Source organism: Barbus barbus, assembly GCF_936440315.1.
Source record: "Barbus barbus genome assembly, chromosome: 31".
Taxonomy (NCBI): domain Eukaryota; kingdom Metazoa; phylum Chordata; class Actinopteri; order Cypriniformes; family Cyprinidae; genus Barbus; species Barbus barbus.
Genome location: NC_136759.1, coordinates 28689061 through 28711601, shown reverse-complemented (window position 1 = coordinate 28711601; position 22541 = coordinate 28689061). Strand labels below are relative to the sequence as shown.

General features: G+C 39.9%; 2 protein-coding genes across 7 annotated transcripts; one reads left to right on the top strand and one right to left on the bottom strand.

The window, feature by feature from the left end:
• Positions 1-704: 704 nt before the first annotated feature.
• On the top strand, positions 705-10700 carry nipsnap2 (nipsnap homolog 2). Of its 2 annotated transcripts, none has more exons than XM_079387031.1 (10): positions 705-845; positions 1980-2119; positions 2201-2246; positions 2467-2561; positions 4443-4513; positions 4920-5060; positions 5264-5295; positions 5986-6080; positions 6493-6576; positions 8462-10700. In XM_079387031.1, exons 1-10 carry the CDS (start codon positions 769-771, stop codon positions 8524-8526), a joined length of 846 nt encoding a protein of 281 aa, XP_079243157.1. In that variant the 5' UTR covers positions 705-768; the 3' UTR covers positions 8527-10700. The 2 variants fall into 2 exon arrangements, with proteins under 2 accessions (XP_079243157.1, XP_079243156.1); XM_079387030.1 differs by having other exon boundaries at positions 752-845; positions 1926-2119.
• On the bottom strand, positions 9415-21686 carry psph (phosphoserine phosphatase). 5 transcript variants are annotated; one of them, XM_079387034.1, is made up of 7 exons: positions 21513-21658; positions 21139-21286; positions 20488-20586; positions 20232-20366; positions 17016-17161; positions 16795-16943; positions 9415-9900 (listed from the first exon to the last, which is right to left on the bottom strand). In XM_079387034.1, the coding sequence occupies exons 3-7, from the start codon at positions 20514-20516 to the stop codon at positions 9790-9792; spliced, it is 570 nt and encodes a 189-aa protein (XP_079243160.1). In that variant the 5' UTR covers positions 20517-20586; positions 21139-21286; positions 21513-21658; the 3' UTR covers positions 9415-9789. The 5 variants fall into 5 exon arrangements, with proteins under 5 accessions (XP_079243160.1, XP_079243161.1, XP_079243159.1 ...); XM_079387035.1 differs by having other exon boundaries at positions 21546-21658; XM_079387033.1 differs by lacking the exon at positions 20488-20586 and having other exon boundaries at positions 21546-21686.
• Between the last annotated feature and the right edge of the window lie 855 nt (positions 21687-22541).

Sequence of the window (22541 nt, the reverse complement as noted above, 5' to 3'; positions counted from 1 at the left end):
CCGTTTTGTGTCTAGAGTTGTTAAAAATGACATCAAGGTTCTGAAAATAGTAGCAAAGTGATTGTAAAAAAACTGTAAGACTATTTCCATTTGTAAGTCATTTTATATTTGTGTCCCTGCAGCACAAAAGCAGTCATGAGTAACACAGGTATATTTGCAGCAATAGACAACAATACATTGTATGGATCACAATTATACATTTCTCTTTTATGACAAAAATCATTAGGATTCATGTTCCATGAAGATATTTAGTAAATTTCCTACCATAAATATATCAAAATTTAATTTTTGATTAGTAATATGCATTGCTAAGAACTTCATTTGAACAACTTTAAAGGAGATTTTCTCAATATTTAGATTTTTTTGCTCCCTCAGATTCCAGATTTTCAAATAGTTGTATCTCAGACAAATATTGTCCTATCATAACAACCCATACATCAATGGAAATATTATTTATTCAACTCTCAGATGATGCATAAATCTCAATTTAAAAACATTGACGCTTATGCCTGGTTTTGTGCTCCAGGGTCACATTTACACAATGTTTAGCCCAACCCCTGGCTGTATTATTTTTTTGGTTGTGCTTTATGTTTTCATGTGTATTATTGTGGTCCTAACTGTACTTTGACTGTTTATTGAAGTTTAATAAGGAATAAATCGTAAAGCCGCAGCAGTGGTGTGTAGCGCCCCCAGCGGCAGCGCCGGAGAACTGCAGCAGTTTAACTCTTCCTCGCCTGACGCCTGCTGCTTGTGTTCTATCGGCGGAAGATGGCGACCAGAGTCCTTCAGAGCTCCTGCTCAGGCCTTTATCAGGCCAAACACGGACACTTCACCGCTGTTATCAGGTTTGATCAGCCGCTTTCATCTCGATCACGCGTTATAAATGTGCTTTAGCGAAACTATATCTGCACGAGAGTTTCTCCACGCAGTAGATAAAGAGCAGACTAGCACTGCTAGCAGATATATGCAGACACTTTATTAATGTGTTGATTGTGAAGAGACTGCGTCAGCAGCTCCGCTGTTAATGTTTGCTGCGGGAACCAAAGGCGTCCGCACGCGCTGCTCAAGGTCATAACTCATAACTCAGGCGATGGTAAGGACAGTATGGAGTGTTTAGCTTCCGTGCACTGATTAATCAAAGGCTGTAAGAGTTATCGATGTGATTGAATGATGCATGCAGAATATCAGAAACACATGATCAGCTGACATATACAACCTCAGTTACTGACTGTACGGTTCTCTGTGAGTGTGTGTGTGTGTGTGTGTGTGTGAGTGTGAGAGAGAGAGAGAGAGAGAGAGAGAGAGTGTGTGTGTGTGTGTGTGTGTGTGTGTGAGAGAGAGAGAGAGAGAGAGTGTGTGTGTGTGTGTGTGTGAGAGAGAGAGAGAGAGAGAGAGAGAGAGAGAGTGAGTGTGTGTGTGTGTGTGTGTGAGAGAGAGAGTGTGTGTGTGTGTGTGTGTGTGTGTGTGTGAGAGAGAGAGAGAGAGTGTGTGTGTGTGTGTGTGTGTGTGTGAGAGAGAGAGAGAGAGAGAGAGAGTGTGTAGCATATGTGACCCTGGACCACAAAACCAGTCATAAGGGTCAGATTTACCTCATCTGGAAGCTGAATAAATAATATTTCCATTGATGTATGGTTTGTTATGATAGGACAATATTTGTCTGAGATACAACTATCTGAAAATCTGGAATCTGAGGGAGCAAAAAAATCTAAATATTGAGAAAATCTCCTTTAAAGTTGTTCAAATGAAGTTCTTAGCAATGCATATTACTAATCAGAAATGAAGTTCTGATATATTTACAGTAGAAAATGTCTAATTCTAATGATTTTTGTCATAAAAGAGAAATGTATAATTGTGATCCATACAGTGTATTGTTGTCTATTGCTACAGATATACCTGTGTTACTGATGACTGCTTTAGTGCTGCAGGGACAGATATGTGTACTGTATCAGTATAAAAACACAGAGCTGGTGCTGTTTCAGGGGTCTGTCGGCGTCTAATAACCGGAATCGAGAGGACAGCTGGTTCAAATCACTGTTTGTGCGGAAGGTGGACCCGAGGAAAGACGCTCACTCCCATCTGCTAGCCAAGAAAGAGGACAACAACTTATATAAAATCCAGTGTAGGTTCTGGCCTCTGCTGTGAGACGTCTCGGCGCTCGTGTGATGTGTTCATTAACTCTGGTTTATTGCTTGTGTTGCAGTTCACAACGTGAAGCCCGAGTGTCTGGAGGCCTACAACAAACTCTGGTAAGCCCGACTCGAGCCCTGCATGATAGAACCGGCCCGCTTGGTGTTAATTACAGAACCAGCTGGTTTGAACGTCTTCAGAGTCCCTTGAGAGCGAGCTGATGTAATACTGGGGTTCAAAGCAAATGTCCTGCTTTCTATTCCTGTCAGTGATTGGCAGCAGCAGTAGAGCCCTGATGAATCTGGGTCTCGTTCAGTGCTTGTGTGCTTGTGTCCGCAGTGATGAGGTGCTGCCGTCCATCCACAGAGACGGGCATTACCCGTGTGAGCTGGTGGGCACCTGGAACACCTGGTACGGAGAGCAGGACCAAGCTGGTAGGACAGCCTCGCAGAACAAGAGCGTTTCATAGCAGCTGAAATATAAAAGGATATTGCGATATCTTTAATATCTGACCCTGGAGCACAAAACCATTCATAAGGGTCAATTTTTTTAAATTGATATTTCCACATCATCTGAAGCTGAATAAATAATCTCTCCATTGATGTATGGTTTGTTATGATAGGATAATATTTGTCTGAGATACAACTATTAGAAAATCTGGAATCTGAGGGAGCAAAAAAATCTAAATATTGAGAAAATCTCCTTTAAAGTTGTTCAAATGAAGTTCTTAGCAATGCATATTACTAATCAACAATGAAGTTTTGATATATTTACAGTAGGAAATTTACTAAATATCTTCATGGAACATGATCTTAATATCCTAATGATTTTTGTCATAAAAGAGAAATGTATAATTTTGATCCATACGATGTATTGTTGTCTATTGCTACAGATATACCTGTGTTACTCATGACTGCTGCTGTGCTGCAGGGACAGATATGTCTTGAGTTACAACTATACTAGGGCTGGACAATAATTCAATATCAATATATATCACAATATGTTTTTCAGTAACGGTGATTTGATTTTTAAACACATTTCCAATATTTAGATATTCATTAGCATGCATTGATTATTTGTGTCATTTGCCTTCATTGGATAAACATGAGCACTGCATGTTTCAAAATCAAAACACGGCGCCGGGGATTTATATGAATGCATCTCTGAAGGGAACCGACTATTATTAATTATTAGTAGTATTAATTATAATAATGATAATAGTAAAAAAGGTTTTTTTAGCAGCAAATCAGAATATTATAATGATTGGTAGTTTTTTTTTATATATATTCATATCAATATCAGAATTATATTGTATCGTCCAAACTTTAAGAAATAAATCGTGATATAAATTTTGGCCATATCGTCCAGCCCTAAGCTAACTTTGGGAGGGGTAAAATCTCAAAAAGTGCTTTTTCCCATTTTTGAACTGCCACCATGATCATATAATGCAATTAACACCGATTGCTGAAGTCATCAGATTTTACTGACCGAGCTCTCTGTGTAATATTAACATCAGGATGCTGCCATCTTTCGGAAATAATTTTGAACCCCCTGTAATTTGGCAAAAAATCATTTACTTGACCTCATGTCGTTCCAAACTTTTGTCTGTCTAAATTATTTTTAATATTTTAATATATATATGTGTGTGTACATATGTAAGTATATATATATATGTGTATGTATGTATGTATGTATGTACAGTGGTGGCCAAAATTGTTAGAACTCGTGGCATATTTAAGAGGTTTCAGTTGTTTTTGTTGAATTGGCCATTACAATACCCATAAAACCAACTATTGCCAGAACTACTGGTGATGGAAGGAATCTGCTGGAACGTTAATGAATGATGGACTGGTTCCTCAAAGTCCAGACCTCAAGCCCATCCTGCAAATTTGAGGCGAGTTGTAAAATAAACTGGACAGATCTGTTGTACATTGGCTTGAGCTGCAGAAGGCATGGGATAACATTAGTGCTGAAGTCCTCAGGAAATATACTGACACTAGACCAGAGATGTGCTGCTGTGATCACTGCAAAAAGATGGACATCCCAAATATTAACATTAAAAGTGGATAAAAACAGTTTGACTCACTTCATCTGATATGTGTTGTGCTCAGAGCAACCATCTACATGTTTCATGAACATTATGAAATTAAACCATGTTTTGGAGGCAAAAACATGTGAATATTTTCAGATCTGTCAGGTGTTTGAACAGTTTTGGCCACCACTGCGTATTAATGAGATTGTTTATGTTTGATATGAGAATGAGTTGTTTATGTGAGCGCTGATACGCTATAACATGTGCCTCTGGTTCACTATAGTGCACTTGTGGCGATACAGAGGAGGATATCCAGCTCTGACTGAAGTCATGAGCAAACTGAAGAATAACAAGGTCAGTATTACACAGCATATTATGGGTTTATGTTATGAATATACACCAAACATTTCAGTACACTCATATTTACTGTAGTCTGCATGCGAGTATAGCATCTCATAACATCTTGGGATGAAAAAACATGATGAAATAGTTGATTAAGCAGCATTAACAGTGTGATTAATGAAGAATATCAGCCTACAGTCGGTGGGTTTGGAGTAATTAGTGAACAGTATTGGATTACAAAGATTTCTGTTCAGAAAAGTACATAAAATCATTCAGTAAATAAATGAATCACGTTTGTGCCGAACTCTTACAAAGCAAAAACCAAAATTCTCCTTCAATCCATGAACGTTTCTCTTAGTTAATGTACTCTGAAGCGTCTGTCATAGCAAGTCACTGTTACACACTGCGTATCGAGCAGGAGTTCCTGGAGTACCGGCAGGAGAGGGGGAAGATGCTGCTGTCTCGCAGGAACCAGCTGCTGCTGGAGTTCAGCTTCTGGAACGAGCCGGTGCCCCGAGACGGACCCAACATCTACGAGCTGCGCTCCTACCAGCTGAGAGTGAGTCTAAACCACAGCAGTTTGGGAACTTACCGATCTCTCTTAATAATGACACACTCTTCAGATCAGCAGTTTTCTCATGTTGCTTGTCCTTATATTGCCAGCAGAATCAAACTGAATAGGCCATACTGGTCCTACAGGCTTGCTGAAGCTTTTTGAACTGAGTTCAGATTTACAGTTGTTGTTTGTCTTGTTTCTTGCAGCCCGGGACCATGATTGAATGGGGCAACTATTGGTAAGAGCACAAACAATACATAACACAGCTGATTAAACTTGGACATTTGAATTAAATGTATGTTTACTGCTCAAAGCACAGTTGAAACCATTGAAATGAAGTGTTTTACATGCATGCACTGCTGTAATGTGCTGTATTTCATGTTTTCACGCTCATTATTGAATGCAAGACAAGTGTTGTGCCAGAGTTAATTTGCATCTGCAGTCCCTGTGTTATGAACTTTAGGTCCTCATGGGAAATTCCTGAGTGTTCGTGATTTCAGAAGTCATTATAAAGGGATCATGTTTTGTCATGCTTCTGCTGAGAATTATGGGAAATGCAGTTTTGTCTCTTGGTAAATCATCTAAATGAGTAGTATTTTTATTTTGGCAAGATTTGACTTTATTCTTTATCAACCGGACACAAAGTATTTACAAACACAATTTCACTAATATATGATTCACTAATATATCACTTAACTCTTCCAGTAGCTCAGTGCTAGCGATGGAAAGAGCTTCCGAAAGCTTGAATGCAAGTCACTTTAGATTTATGCCAAGTGCATAAATGTTAATTTCTTGATCATTTGATTGCTGGTTGAACTAGGCCTTTCCTCCGTGATGTGTCTCACTCTTGGTGTGCACAGGCCTTTATAAAGCGCTGTGTGATTCTTCATCATTCAGAAGTGTGTGGTGATGATGTACTGTTCCTCAGGGCGAGAGCGATCAGCTACCGGCAGCACAACCGCGAGGCGGTCGGAGGCTTCTTCTCTCAGATTGGAAACCTCTACATGGTGCATCATCTCTGGGGTGAGAATGAACACATGCCACCGGACAGAAACACTTCATCAAGTCACGTTTACTGACTGTCTCAAAGCAGCTTAGCATTAATACACAGGAAAATAATCAGATACGAGACGATCCAGATTCAGCGCTGCTGAAGACAGTAGTGTCCTCCTTCAGATCAGCTTAGTTCTCATCCCACAGTATCAGCGGCATCTCTCGTGTGTCTACAGCGTGTTCATCATTAGATGCTGGGAAGCTCAGCACAGACGGTGGTATATATAGTAAATATCAGGAGTCTTCAGTCAGTTTTTTGAGGCAGAGGAGTCTTCGGGGGATAAGCAGAGCATACACATATTTTCTTTGCAAAAATGACTTAGAAATCAAACAGTAGTTGGCACCTCTGATATATATATATAGTTTTGTCCATGTGTTTCAGCATATAAGGACCTGCAGTCCAGAGAAGACACGAGGAACGCCGCCTGGCAGCACGAGGGCTGGGATGAAGTCGTCTATTACACCGGTAAACACACATCACAGCCACGCCGCTCCAGTTATAATCACTGCCATCAGGAAATGGTCAGAGGTGAACTGTCTAATGTTCTGACCATTTCCTGAAGTCTTTCTCTGGTCTGATCATTTAAGCCATCTTTGTTCATAAGTCGGTGATCTGCATGCATTTACAGTTAGGTCTGTATGTATTTGGACACTGACAGAATTTTGGCTCTGTATGCCACCAGAATAGAATTAAAATGAAACAATCAAGATGAAATTGAAGTGCAGACTTTAAGCGTTAATTCTATTCAAGGGGTTGAACAAAAATATAACATAAAATGCTTCGGAATTACAATAATTTTTATACACAGCCCCCCATTTTGAGGGGCTAAAATGCAATTGGACAAGTAAACAATCATAAATAAAATTAAAAAATGTTAATATTTTGTTGAGAATCCTTTGCAGGCAATGACTGCCTCAAGTCTGAACTCATGGCCATCAGCAGAGACTGGGTTTGTTCTCTGTGATGTTCTCCAGGTCTTTACTGCAGCTGACTTCAGTTGTTGTTTGTTTGTGGCTCTTTCTGTCTTTAGTTTAGTCTTCATCAAGTGAAATGCAGCTCAATCAGGTTCAGATCAGGAGATTGACTCGGCCATTGCAGAATAATCCACTTTTTTACCTTCAGAAACTCCTGGGTTGCTTTTGCTGTATGATTTGGGTCATCGTCCACTTGTTCTATGAAGTGCCTCTGAACCAGCTTTGCTGCATGTGACTGAATCTGAGCAGAGAGTATATCTCGACACACTTCAGAATTGATCCGGCTGCTTCCGTCTCATCTCTAAACAGCAGTAACCCAGAGCCACTGAAGCCATGCAGCTCATGATCACACTGCTCCGTGGTTCTCAGATGATGCTGTGTGCTTCGATCATCAGCTGCTCCAAGCCTTCTCCACACTTCTTTCTTCCAGTCATTCTGGTGCAGGTTGATCTTAACTTCAGTCGTCCAAAGAATGCTTTTCCAGAAGTGCTCTGGCTTTTTTAGATGTTTTTTGGTAAAGACTAATCTATCTTGTGGTGAAGCCTCTGTATTTGCTCTGGTGAAGCCTTCTCTTGATTGTAGACGCGTCTGCCTCCTGGAGAGTGTTCTTCTCTTGGCTGGATGTTGGGAAAGGGTTTTTCTTCACCATGGAGAGGATCCTTAGATCATCCAGCACTGTTGTCCTCCGTGGACGTCCAGGCTGATTCATGTTTCTGAGTTCACCAGTGCGGTCTTGTTGTCTCAGAATGCACCAAACTGTCGACACTCTCTCTGATGGATCGGTTTTGTTTTTGAAGCCTAACAATCCTCAAACTCTCTTGCATGGAAAGATCCTTTGACTTCATGATGTGGTTCACAGCAACAGCTTCCAAATGCAAATGACACACTTAGAATCAACTCCAGACCTTTTATCTGCTTAACTTATGCAGAAATAACGAGGGAATAGCCCACATCTGTCTATCAAACCGCTTTTGAGTAAACTGTCCAATTACTTATGCTCCCTTGAAAAAGGGAGGCGGTACATATTAAAGAGCTGTAACCTTTCCTCCAATTGTGATGAGAATACCCTCAAATTAAAGCTCAGTCTGCACTTTAAGCCCATATTCATTATATAACTGCAACTTGAATGTGTTTTGGTCTGTAGCTAAAATAATAAAAATTGTGCCTGTGTCCAAATATATATGGACCTGACTGTACAGACAAGAGCAGTTTAACATTACTTTTGTGCTCTAAAACAGCATGAAGAGTCAGATTCCGTGTCAGTATTATTTCCATTTTATTATTTATCATCGCTGATGTCTAGTGATGCTGTTATATTTTGACACACAGTTACTCTATTAGTTCACGCCGGTCGTGGTGTTATTTGTTGTTTTCAGTGCCGCTCATCCAGCACATGGAGTCCAGGATAATGATCCCACTCAAAGGGTCTCCGCTCCAGTAATGCATCCATCGCAATCATCACGTCTCGTCCCCCTGAGCTCCAGACCACGACATCGGATACTTCCACTGCCGTGATTAACTCGTGATGCCAACCAACGTCACATACAACTCGTTCTGACCATAGAAATTGTCTAAAAGTTGCACCAGCAAGCCAAATCGAATTTGCAGGAATGAAGGCAGTGACAGTTTTGAGGAAACATATCTGAAATCTGCTGGTTATGTGAATCTGTATATTGCTAGGCTTGGAAAAACAGCCATGAATCTGTTAAAGTTTAGTTGGAATATATAAAGGATATAAAAGAAAGTGCATTGAATTGCCACAAGTGTAGACTATGAACCCTTTTTCGTTTGGTGGGTGATCTGTTTCAAAACAAACAGCATATATGAATGCCTTAGTTAATGCAGAAGTATAAACAAAGAGTTACTGTTCTCCCTGCTGAGAAGGCACTGTGAATGTGCTCGAGTGCTGCAATCTATTCCTGTATTTATTGCATATTTATAAGCTGTAAATATAGACTCCACGTGGCGAGGATTTCATGTTTTTGTAACAGCAGAATCCATCCTACATATTCCGATCAAATCTGTGAAACTGGAGCTGGACGAGCCTCACTGGGGGCAGGTTGTGTGCAAAATTATTTTTTTGTTTAGAAATCTTTATTTGGTTGCTGTATTTTTATTGTGTTTCTACATAGACATGCTTTTTAAATGCCTCTTTTTGTGTTGTGAAATGTCTGCAGTTTCTGGATGAAGCTGCTCACTGACCGACTGATTTAGTTTTGTGTGTGATCGCAGCATGCTCAGTCTACTGTACACTGATCGGACGGGGAATTAACAGCACAAGATGTTCAAATCAATTCAATACTATAATAAATCATAAATAATCATTCTACGACATTGTGTCATATTTACACGGATAAAAGACACACAACAGCTGTTACTTTTTTATTACTTAACCAATATCAAAAATGCTCTTTTCAAATAAGCGTACTGAAGTGGACCGTTGTTAGCTTAAAAATAATCACTATCAAAGCGTAATATAGTGTTCTCTTAAAGTATGACCTCCAAACATGAGTCAAGATTCAATACAGTTAAAACACTAGCCGTACAGAAAACAGATCCTGTCTTCAATATAAACAATTTCATTTCAATAATAAACTCTAAACACACAAACGTTAAAAACTCTGCATTAGGTGAAACTGTAGGAAAGGCACAAAACTAGTGCATGACCAGAGTATGCTGAACTCCAGGATTGCTCCAGCCATCCCTAGATCTTCTCCAGCTCTTTAAGCAGCTCCCCGAAGCTCGTCACGTACCACGAGGACTTCTCCTTCACCTGCTGCCGCACCACGTTCCCTCCGAACCCGATGAAAGCGCTCTGAAAGGGACACGACAGCAGTTCTCAGAGTTTTAATAGCCAGTCAAACCAAAGTAGCAGGTGAAGTACGGTAGCAGACGTCAGACTAGTGACGGGCTGTAAATGGAGTTATAAAGTCTGGTACTGTACTTTTATCTCTTCAGCGGAGAACAACCTACACAACTGTCAGGCCGATTATGAATGTAATTTGGTCTTGACGACAGATCGTGTCCAGTCATACCGGGGGCCTGTTTCTTAAAACAAGTTTAACAAATCAGCCCGGCTTATTTCAGATAGTATGACTTAGGTTTATTTCCGTTAGTCTGGCTTATTGTCACTCGATTTGGTTCAACATGCCCCTGGTCTGTTCCAGTTGGCCTCAGTCACTGTTTGCAGTCAGCAGACAAAAGAAAAAATTTTTGCATAGTGTTTGGTTTCTAAAGATTATAAACTTAGAATTCAAGAACCAGTCGTGTTCACAAAGATTTTTTTTTTTAAAGTTTAATATTTGCGACTGACGCCAACAATTGCATATGCTGTCAAATGTCATTCAGCTTCATGTTGTAATTGTCAAATATTTTTCCTGATTACACATCTTGTGATTTATTTCTGGTCTTTATTTCATAAATTAATATTGCAACGCTGTCTGCACCGTGCTCTTCTGTCACTTGATCTTTTTATTTTTGTACATCAATCTGTTAAATTACTCAGTGTAGGAGATTATGATCCGCACTCATGAAAACCGTTTTCTTTTTACATTCATCGCTGATGGGAAAAGACTGTCTGTAAAATAAAGACTGTAAAATAAAACATTCAACCTAATACCACGACCTAGCTCACTGGGAGGGGAGGTATCCACTAGTGTTGTCACGATACTGGAATTTCTAACTTCGATACGATACCTTGTAAAATATCGATACTCGATACCATTTTCGATACCACGGAGAAAAAAACTGCCACAATATTAAGGGGGTAATTTTTTTAATTTAAAGATAAATGTAACAAGTCGAGAACATGCGGTATATTTTACATGAACAAAAAAATGTCTCAAGGTACTGCATTTGTTAATTTATTTATTAATCTTTTATTAATCTTAGTTAAATGTTAATTGAAACTAACGTTTACTAATACAAGTACTAATTAAAATCCAAAGTTCTATTTGTTGATATTCTCATTTGCTTCATAACCAAAATATTTCCAGATATAGGGCCCTATGAAATCCCTTTTATTTTTCCCCAAATTCCGTTTTAATTTTTCTGGACTTTTTTTTTAATGGTCAAATTAAATGCTATTAATCTAAAAGCATGTCTAATTCATTAAAATCATGAAAATTATACAATTTAACATTTAATTTATTAAAAGTGTAACAAAAATGACACGTTTAGGGCCGTATGAGATGTTTTATTTTTTTCTCACCTTATGTTTTATTATTACCAGATTCTGTGTTTTAGCATGTCTATTATTTGAATGCATACAAACTATTTTTATTTATTCTTACAGTAGCCTTATGAAATGTGTTTTCCCCCTCAGAAATTCTGTGTTGTGTATTTAAATTTTACTGGATATCAGATGAAGGCATAAAACTATTTTAATTCATTTATATTTGAATTAATGAAAATTAAACATTTACATTTTTGGCAAATGAAGGGGATTTACTATTAAAATTAAAATATTTTGTGATTATTTCTTTAAAAAAATTAACAGTAGTAGTAAGTAGTAGTATTATGTACATTCTACTAAATAATAGTAATATAGCCTATTTCTGGCACACGGTCTTTAATAGGCTAAGTTAAACTGAACTTTTATTTTGACGGGTTGCCGTGAATACTTCTAAAGTTCTGTGTGTATGATATGATGCTAGTTTTACTCAAATTAAATGGTAAAATGCTGGTAAAGTGCTTTCAGATCAGTTCTGGAGATATTGTTGATGTATTTATGTCCTCATTGAGACGGCAGACGCTGAAATCACCGCGAGCGCCACATTAGTAAACACAACCGCACGTGCAGCACATTCACACAGAGACGCGCAGAACATGCAGGATTCATATTTAAATCCACTTTTGCAGCTTAATATTTACAGAGACTAGTCCATATCGCGATTTGATTTAAGTGTAATGACCTACTTTTGATTCATTCATCCAAACTTTGACAAATTCCGTGACATTCCGCGTTAAACTGTAAATTCCGTGTTTATGACTGGATTCCGTGGCGTTCTCTGCATCGCGGAGATCATAGATCCCTACAGATAGCGCTCCTGCTGTGTTCTTTAACAACCAGAGCAGTCATCTTTCTATTCACTTCACTTGTGCTATTTAACCAGAGCGAAGGAGACGAGCGCGGTCACGTGTGGTGCTTGTCCACGCGCCTTTGGAGAGAAGTGAAAGTGACAGCTCGGCTAGTATCGGTGTATCGATACTTCGGGAAATTAATATTGGTACCGTTCAGATATTTCAGTATCGATATTTATCGAAATATCGATATTTTTGACAACACTAGTATCCACAGCACATCAGCTGGTCACTGGGGTTCCTCAGGGATCGGTTCTTGGACCCCTCCTCTTCTCCATATACACCACATCACTGGGTCCCATCATACATGCACATGGTTTCTCCTACCATTGCTATGCTGATGACACACTGCTCTCTCTCTCATTTCAACCAGATGACCCAACGGTAGCTGCACGAATCTCAGGCTGCCTGGTGGACATCTCAGCATGGATGAAAGAACATCACCTCCAGCTCAACCTGGAAAAGACTGAGCTTCTTGTCTTCCCTGCCACTCCGACTCTACAGCATGATTTTACCATCCAGTTAGGTTCATCAACAACTACCCCATCAACTTAGGTCAAAAATCTTGGTGTAATCTTTGATGACGAGCTGACCTTCAAAGAGCACATTGCAAAGACTGCTCAATCCTGCAGGTTTGCACTACACAACATCAGAAAGATCAGGCCCTTTCTGACAGAGCATGCTTTATAACTTCTTGTCCAGGCCCTTGTTGTTTCTAGGCTGGACTACTGCAATGCTCTTCTGGCTGGACTTACACCAAACACAATCAAACCTCTACAAATGATTCAGAATGCAGCGGCACGATTGGTCTTCAACGAGCCCAAAAGAGCGCATGTTACACCTCTCTTCATCTCCTTGCACTGGCTACCAGTGGCAGCTCGCATCCAGTTCAAGACACTGATGCTTGCGTACAGAACTACCACAGGCTCAGCACCCTCCTACTTCCACTCACTATTACAAACCTACATCCCCTCCAGAAGTCTGAGATCTGCTAGTGAGCGACGCCTTGTGGTACCATCACAGAGAGGCTCAAAATCACTCTCCAGAACAATTCCTTCACCTTTCCTGGCTGGTGGAATAATCTTCCCACCCCTATCCGGAACGCCGGATCTCTGACAATTTAAGCGACAACTGAAAACTCATCTCTTACATCAATTAAAAAAAAATCTTAAAAAAGGGATCCCTGGGTATTAAGACTTGTATGGCTTAATATAACATAAATGATGTCTCTTAATAAAATGTGTAGTAGAAAACCCATCAAAGATTTAAGTTATTTAAAAAAAAAATCACATAGTTTTATGCATATTTTGAACTATGGGGGGCGCGATTATTCTGATGACGTAAAATGGTTGCACTCGGTGAGCTACTAGCGTTACCTGTTGCTACTCGGAAAATAAAATACTGATGATGACCACAGCTACTGAAAGAGCTTACAGGTGGTAATGGATATAATATAGGTTTAAACCAAATGCTGTACCATCGATTTTTCCCCACACGGAGTCTAATCGCCCCAAATATTGAGGGAAATCAGCGCTGATATTAAGCTATACATGTCTTAATACCCGGGGATCCCCTTAACCTGTCCCTGTCTAGCTAGTATTTAATCTGAACAATGCCTGAAACTTTGTATTGCAAGCACTTCCTGTGTCTATTTGCCTCTTTATAATGAATCGCTTATTGTATTCCTCAATTGTAATTTGCTTGGGATAAAACATCTGCTAAATTAATAAATGTAAATAACAAAAGTTAAGAAAAATAAGCCTAATATAAATATATATAGACTACAGGCTAATTCTTTTTTTTCTTAACTTTTAACTAAAGAATATTTAAATCTACTTCATAACAAATAAGCTATTCTTCATAAGGAATTTTCGTAAGGAATATACATAAAATAATTTCATATTTGTGATTTTTTTTTATTTTTAATTTACAGAGTTTAGTTAGGTTTATATAGTTCTGTGGATGGATAAGTAAAGTACAATGCCTTGAATATTTCTGCAGCGCTTCTGTCGGAGTGCAGTGTTCACAGCGCCATTGGGAGCATTCACGTTTGCTGTAGACTAATAGAAGGACCATTTGAATACACAAATACTATAGCATTTTAAAGACTTTTGTTTCTGAATAAATGGGCCAGTAATTAGGGATGCGTAATATTGGGTTTTTGCCGCTATCCGATATGCCGATATTTTTCGACTCTTTTTGGCAGATAGCTGATGCCGATATATTTCCTTTAGAGTTTTTAACTTACTTTACTTTTATTTTTAGTCATTTAGCAGATGCTTTTGTCCAAAGCGACTTACAAATAAGAAAAAGTAACTAAAACTAAAAGGTACAACTCTATAAATACTATATACCCACATATTTAAGAAAATAAAGAAATTAAATAAAATTGACATGCATATAACAACATTTCAATAATAAACATAAGAACTTATTTGTTAGAATTAAATAAATGAAATAAAGCTATTTTATAATGAGTGCATTGAAGCTTTGAAAATAACTATAAATAAACTACATATAAATCGCTGCATTTTCCCCCAGAAAGATGCAGTGGTAACCTTAACATTGTATTTTATGATAACATTTGTAGATGGTCTAAAGCAAAAGAGTTGTAGAAATTCAGAAAATCTTTTAGAGCTCATAACTTGTTTAAAAAATATAACATATTACACATTCATGAATAAATCAGTATATATAAAATTATTTAATTTAAAAGTGTTTAAAAGTTTGTGATTTTTTATATCCATGTAAGCTATATCTTCTGACCTTTAAATGAAAACATACTCATGATTTTATGTCGTCATTTACTGCTTTATTTACTCAGAAACAGTCTAAATGTTTTGTGTATTTCTTTCATTTTATTAGAAGTAGGCCGACAGCGCCCCCTACGGCATTAAAACTCCTTACTAAGCAGGGCGTTAGGACCCGCTGCATGTGCTATCACTGTTTACTCTATCACACACCTCATTCTGTTCATGCGATCTCAGTTTAAATGAAGCAAAGTGAACGATGCCTGAACGATGTTTGGGTCGCTGCAAGTATGAGCCACACTGCTGACATGATCTAATCACCATCACACCCTGAGCACATGCGAGTTAACCCATTTCTCTCATCAACAAGACATATCGGCATCATTTTTAATATCGGGCCAATTCCGATATCGGTCCGATAATATCATGCATCCCTACACAGCAACAGTGTTAAAATCCTAGTGTTGAGGACTTTTAGAGTAAAGTGTTAAAGTTGTGGTGTTGAATTTTAGAGGACTAACACCAACTAGTGTAAAGAGCACCCTCTGGCCGGAGTAAAAACAGAGAGTCACCCTTATTAACACTGCAGAGTGCTATTAGTCCCATCTGGGACATTTGCTCGTGTGCAAGCCTGACTCATCTGGAATATTTTCACAGGCGCCATTTTCTTTGCGCGAGATGCGGAGCATATGGGGACGGAAAACTGCTCAATTAAGTGTTTAATCTTACTCACAAAATGTGTTTTGTAATATCATATTGTTTTATAATGATATTTAACGTATTTGAGGTGTGCATAAACGACTGTTCCTTTCACTCGCGATGCTGAACAGAGGAGGACGTCGTTTCTTTTCTACAAGGGAAATCCAAAATGCATATCATTGCTCTTTTGTTGGTTTGATTGATTCTATGCTCCTCATTTGTAAGTCGCTTTGGATAAAAGCCTCTGCTAAATAAAATGTAAATGTAGGCTAAACAACAAAACTAAATTGAAAATTTAAAACAAGCTCCAAATCAAATAAATAACACAAATAAAATAAAAATCTCTTTATATAAACAAAATAAGGCTTTGTCTGTGGCTCTTTCCGTTTAAAATGAGAGGCAACCACTGCATTTTAATCATGATCCAAACAAAGATGCTGCATACATGCAACATGAGCAGTTTATAATTAAATTAGATTGTATAATTTCGAAATATGAAGCAAAAACAGAATGGTCTGACTTCAGTTTTGTGAAACTACTGTATATAAACATCTGCATGAAATGAAACCGAAGACGAGCTGAACGAGAGCAGATTCAGTCTCGGCCAGCAGGTGGCGCTTTAAGCGTTTCCATGGTTTCCGCTGTAAACTAAGCAGCTCTGCACTTATGAACTTTAATATGTATTATACAGAGGCAAGATGAAAAGAACAATACCACCTAAACCTTTCTAAAGACAGTAAGTTCCCCTCAGACATACAGGTGCATCTCAAAAAATTTGAATATTGTGAAAACATTTTTGTAACTTATTTCAAAAAGTGAAACTTTCATATATATTTTACATTCATGACATGTAAAGTAAGACATTTCAAAAGTTTTTTTTTGTTTTAATTTTGATGATTAGAGCTTACAGCTCACTTTACATGTCATGAATGTAAAACATATGAAAGTTTCACTTTTTGAAATGAATTACAAAAAAATGCAGTTTTTGACGATATTGAAATAGTTTGAGATGCACCTGTACATTCATATAAACTCCTGCCCCTAACTGAGTCACGATTCCTTTAGTATTTCAACCGATCTGAATCGTCACATATATGAATCGATTTTCAACCGGCTCGTGGTTAATCGTTAAATCCCTAATATATATATATATTATATAGACACAATCTTGTTCTCACCGCAGGAGGACAGGCCTCCAGGTCCGTGGCTCCGTCTCCAATCATCACGATGTTCTGGAAGCCGTACTGCTCCTTCAGCATGCTGATGACCCTGCCCTTCCCGCCAGACTGCGCCGTGGGCTGAGACTCATCGAAGCCGGCGTACTCTCCTGACGGACACAGCACACACGCATCAGTAGCTAGCTAGCACCAGCGGCCCGGGAGCCAGCGGCAGCTCTTACCGTTGAAGAAGAACTTGAGGCGGTTGGCATAGACGTGATGGAGAGGAATGTTGAGCTGGGACGCCACGTGTTCAACGATGCAGCAGAAACCGCCCGAGATGAGGAACACCTTCACGCTACGCTGATGAAGCTTCTCCACCAGCTCCCTGAGCAGACAAACGATCATAATAATCTCCAGAAACATGGATGCAGTGTGTGGTAGTGATGTCGTGTTCAACACCCAGTGAAATGTGTTGTTATCTTGATACAAGCTTCGAAGCGCTGTATCGGAGCTTGATTTGTTTTGCTAAAAGCATGAGATCTATGACGTCCGAAGCTTCATTCACCTGAAAACCATGAGACTGCTTCAGTATCTGATCAAACGAAGCGAACCTCAGTGCCGTTTCCGTTACATTATATTACATTATAATGCGTTAGCATTACGTTTTTAAATCGTAATTTGTACATTAAGCTCAAAAGAACTTTGTCTCCAGACCTTAATCCCATATAAAATCTGTGGAGGGAGCTGAAGCTGCCAAACGTCAGTCTCGAAACCTTCATGACTTGGAGAGGATCTGCTGAGAGGAGTGAGACAAAACCCCTCCTGAGATGTGTGCAGACCTGCTGACCAACCACAGCAAACCTCTGACCGCTGTGAAGGCCAACAAGGGTTTACAGCAAACCTCTGACCGCTGTGAAGGCCAACAAGGGTTTACAGCAAACCTCTGACCGCTGTGAAGGCCAACAAGGGTTTACAGGAAACCTCTGACCGCTGTGAAGGCCAACAAGGGTTTACAGCAAACCTCTGACCGCTGTGAAGGCCAACAAGGGTTTACAGGAAACCTCTGACCGCTGTGAAGGCCAACAAGGGTTTACAGGAAACCTCTGACCGCTGTGAAGGCCAACAAGGGTTTACAGGAAACCTCTGACCGCTGTGAAGGCCAACAAGGGTTTACAGCAAACCTCTGACCGCTGTGAAGGCCAACAAGGGTTTACAGGAAACCTCTGACCGCTGTGAAGGCCAACAAGGGTTTACAGGAAACCTCTGACCGCTGTGAAGGCCAACAAGGGTTTACAGGAAACCTCTGACCGCTGTGAAGGCCAACAAGGGTTTACAGGAAACCTCTGACCGCTGTGAAGGCCAACAAGGGTTTACAGCAAACCTCTGACCGCTGTGAAGGCCAACAAGGGTTTACAGCAAACCTCTGACCGCTGTGAAGGCCAACAAGGGTTTACAGGAAACCTCTGACCGCTGTGAAGGCCAACAAGGGTTTACAGGAAACCTCTGACCGCTGTGAAGGCCAACAAGGGTTTACAGGAAACCTCTGACCGCTGTGAAGGCCAACAAGGGTTTACAGGAAACCTCTGACCGCTGTGAAGGCCAACAAGGGTTTACAGCAAACCTCTGACCGCTGTGAAGGCCAACAAGGGTTTACAGGAAACCTCTGACCGCTGTGAAGGCCAACAAGGGTTTACAGGAAACCTCTGACCGCTGTGAAGGCCAACAAGGGTTCTGCCACCAAGTGCTAAGTCATGTTTTGTGAAGGAGTCAAATACTTTGACTCATTAAAATGCAAATCAGTTTATAACTTTTTTGAAATGCGTTTTTCAAGATTTTTTTCTTGTTATTCTGTCTTTCACTGTTCAAATAAACCTACCATTAAAATTATAGACTGATCATTTCTTTCTCAGTGGGCAAACATACAAAATCAGCAGAGGATCAAACATTTATTTTCTCCACTGTGTGTATATATATACATAGTATGGTGTGTAAAGATAATATAATGTATAGTATGCATAGTGTATATAGTTTATAGCAGAATATAGTGTAAATAGTGTATCTAGTTTAGCGTGTTGTAGTCTAGTATGTAATGGTTATACAGTGTATTGTATGCATAATGTATATAGTTTAAAGTGTGTGTGTATATATATATATAGTGAGTGAGTGAGTGAGTGTGTGAGTGTGAGTGTGAGTGTGTGTGAGTGTGTGTGTGAGTGAGTGAGTGTGTGTGTGTGTTGTGTGAGTGTGTGTGTGTGAGTGTGTGTGTGTGTGTTGTGTGAGTGTGTGTGTGTGTGTTGTGTGTGGGTTTGTGTGTGTGTGGGTTTGTGTGAGTTGTGTGAGTGTGTGTGTGTGTGTGTGAGTGAGTGAGTGAGTGAGTGAGTGAGTGTGTGTGAGTGTGTGTGTGTGAGTGAGTGTTGTGTGAGTGTGTGTGGGTTTGTGTGAGTGTGTGTGTGTGAGTGAGTGAGTGTTGTGTGTGGGTTTGTGTGTGTGTGTGTGTGTGAGTTGTGTGAGTGTGTGAGTGTGTGTGTGAGTGAGTGTGTGTGTGAGTGAGTGAGTGTGTGTGTGTTGTGTGAGTGTGTTGTGTGTGGGTTTGTGTGTGTGTGTGTGTGTGTGTGTGTGTGTGTGTGTGTGTGTGTGTGTGTGTGTGAGTGAGTGAGTGAGTGAGTGAGTGTTGTGTGTGTGAGTGTGAGTGTGTGTGAGTGTGTGAGTGAGTGAGTGTGTGTGTGTTGTGTGAGTGTGTGTGTGTGTGTGTTTGTGTGTGTGTGGGTTTGTGTGAGTTGTGTGAGTGTGTGTGTGAGTGAGTGAGTGAGTGTTGTGTGAGTGTGTGTGTGTGTGGGTTTGTGTGAGTGTGTGTGTGTGGGTTTGTGTGTGTGTGTGTGTGTGAGTTGTGTGAGTGTGTGTGAGTGTGTGTGTGTGAGTGTGTGTGTGTGTGTGTGTGTGTGTGTGTGTGAGTGAGTGAGTGAGTGAGTGAGTGAGTGAGTGAGTGAGTGAGTGAGTGAGTGAGTGAGTGAGTGAGTGAGTGAGTGAGTGAGTGTGTGAGTGAGTGAGTGTGTGAGTGTGTGAGCGATGTGTGAGTGTGTTGGGTGTGGGTTTGTATTCATCAATTCTATATCAATGCGCTGCTTTAATTGATTAAGCTGACTTGTAACTACCTGTGCATTAAACAGTTGTAATGCACACCTGTCAGCCAATCAGAATCCAGTATTCTGACAGACCATGGAATAAAGTACAGTGTATATGGTGTATTGCAGTGTATATTATACACATGTATATATGTACAGTGTGTGGTGTGTATATCGTATTAGTATTGCTGTACATCAATGGCACCCTATGATCAGAGTTTTTAATTTCTGTATGTGTATAGTTACTTTGGCAGTACTGTCCGTGTAAAACAATCAAGACAACAATCAACAACTGAACAGTATTTCCTGAAGTGAGGATGTTTACCAACTTACCTAATACCTGGCGTCAGCTGAGGCGGGTGGTCAGTGATCAGTTTGTTGACTTGCTCCCTTGAGCACTTGATGATGGACAGACGCTCACTCAGAGCTGTCTGGAATGAGACGGAGCCGCCCATGGCCCTCCGGGTCCTGCGGGCCAGAAAACACAGCGCATTTATGTATTTACTCATCTCACCTGCACTAAAACACATTCAGTGTTCCTCAAAATCAATTAAAACTGTCAGATACAAACTCAGAATATTATACAAACCTGCAATAGTTCAATAAGACAAATATCATTTATGTATTTAATCCCATTTTATTAACCGATGTCTTTGCTGCTGAGCTTCGATGATCCAATTCATCCATACTAATAAGGAAAAATGACACAGGTTTCATGTTAGTTATTGCTGAATAGTGTTGATCTTTCTTCTCCTGCGTCATATTCTTCATGTGATTAGTTTGAGCGGCGCCCTCTACTGTACAGACCTGAATCTACATCTCCTTCAGTCTGAGCCGGATTCACTTCACTTTTGGTGTGAAAGGGCTTTTACGTTTGTACAAGAAGAACTTTTTATATTAAAAACAAACAAGCAAGCCCTGCTCAGATTTAAAAATAACTCAACAGTAACGTAACACATTACTTTCTATAAAAAGTAACTAAGTAACACAATTAGTTACTTTTTTAGGGAGTAACGCAATATTGTAATACATTACTTTTAAAAGTAACTTTCCCCAACACTGCACACTGATGTGCTCTCAGACTGCATACTGTGAGTGTGTGTGTGTACACTAGTTAGGCTGTGAGAGTGTGTGTGCACTAGTTAGGCTGTGAGAGTGTGTGTGCACTAGTTAGGCTGTGAGCGTGTGTGTAGTGTGAGAGTGGATGTACACTAGTTAGGCTGTGAGCTGGTTTACTGACATCTCCGTGACCGCGTCCCCGACGCCGCAGAACTTCGCGAGCTCGTCGATGCCCTCCTCGCGGATCACGGTGCTGTCGACGTCAAAGCAGACTGCGTCCGCGCGCCGAAAGAGCTCTTGAGTCTGCGCCGCGGTCGTCATGGTGATCACTGCGCGACAGGAAACAGTCAGGCGTGAGAAAGAACGCGACACAGACCTCAGCGAGAGAACACGACGCTCATTTACATCAGAGTCTAGCGCCGCGGTGATGCGTGATTAAATGCATTCATTCATCTGAACAAACAGAGAGTTATTGCATCAGCCTCCGGCGGGGTGAAGCAGAAAACACTTTAAACTACTCACAAGAGCACCTCTACACAGATTTAAACTACTCACAAGAGTCATACGGTTCAGATAATATTCGCTCACTTTCCAAAGCAGTAAATGCAGAAGACAGGCCGGTTTCTGAGCTGTTAGCTGAATGCAGGAGCGGAAGAGGAGTCTTTCAGCAGCAGCAGGAATCTGCCATTCATCGCGTGTCTGAGCCAGCCAATCACAGCACAGCCTCTCACTCTCTGAGCGCTCTGATTGGTCAGGAGCTTCACAGGAAACACGACTCACGCGAGTGTACTTTATTATATTGAACGCGTCCAGGACATGATTAAAACATGCATCTTACAAAATAAGATCACAACATACCGGCATTAGCACTGCTTCAGGAGAGATGCCATAATATCAGCATGTATATATATATATTATATTATATTTAGCAGACTTACAAATGAGGACAATGGAAGCATTCAACATCAAAAGAGCAATCATTTAAAATAATATATAATAACAAGTCTCAGTTAGCTTAATGCAGTACACGTAGAAAGGTGTTTTTTATGTTTTATTATTATATTATAAAAAAGAACACAGAATAGAAAAAGATTAGAGCAGCCAGTGTTAGTTGTTTTTGTTGTTGTTTTTAAGAAAACAAGCAGTTAGTAAAGGAATAGAGTGCAAGCCTGAAAGTTTTGTTTTTAATATAATATAATGAGAGTAAAGAGTGCTAGAGTTTGAGGGGCAACTAAAGATGGAACAGATGGTTTTTAGCTGATTGTTGAAGATGGATTCTAAGCACTTTTAACTAAACATAAAAGATTAATGCATTTAAAAATACTCAAGACTTTATACTAAATGAAAACTACTCGTCCTTGTCTTTTGTTCTTGTCTAATTTCTATTCAGTGTCCAGTAGGAGAGGGTGGAAGGCACATCAGATATGGGTTTATGAAGGAGGCATCCGGCCGCAGCAGACGTGCATCCTGTCTCAGATCCATCAGATCTGCTGTGACACTACACATGCATTCATCATTAAACTACAGACCTCAGCTCACCCAACATGACCGGTTATGGAAAAGGGTCTTGTGCAATATTGTTGT

What these genes read in the sequence shown, in the direction of transcription:
- nipsnap2 (XM_079387030.1), top strand. Translation starts at nt 769, where the DNA reads ATGGCGACCAGAGTCCTTCAGAGCTCCTGCTCAGGCCTTTATCAGGCC. An exon ending in CGGAGAGCAGGACCAAGCTG is followed by an intron (nt 2,562 to 4,442) that starts GTAGGACAGCCT and finishes GGTTCACTATAG; the next exon opens with TGCACTTGTGGCGATACAGA. An exon ending in GCAAACTGAAGAATAACAAG is followed by an intron (nt 4,514 to 4,919) that starts GTCAGTATTACA and finishes CGTATCGAGCAG; the next exon opens with GAGTTCCTGGAGTACCGGCA.
- psph (XM_079387033.1), bottom strand. An exon ending in GGGGACGCGGTCACGGAGAT is followed by an intron (nt 20,367 to 21,138) that starts GTCAGTAAACCA and finishes TCTGGCCCGCAG; the next exon opens with GACCCGGAGGGCCATGGGCG. An exon ending in CCTCAAGTTCTTCTTCAACG is followed by an intron (nt 16,944 to 17,015) that starts GTAAGAGCTGCC and finishes TGTGTCCGTCAG; the next exon opens with GAGAGTACGCCGGCTTCGAT.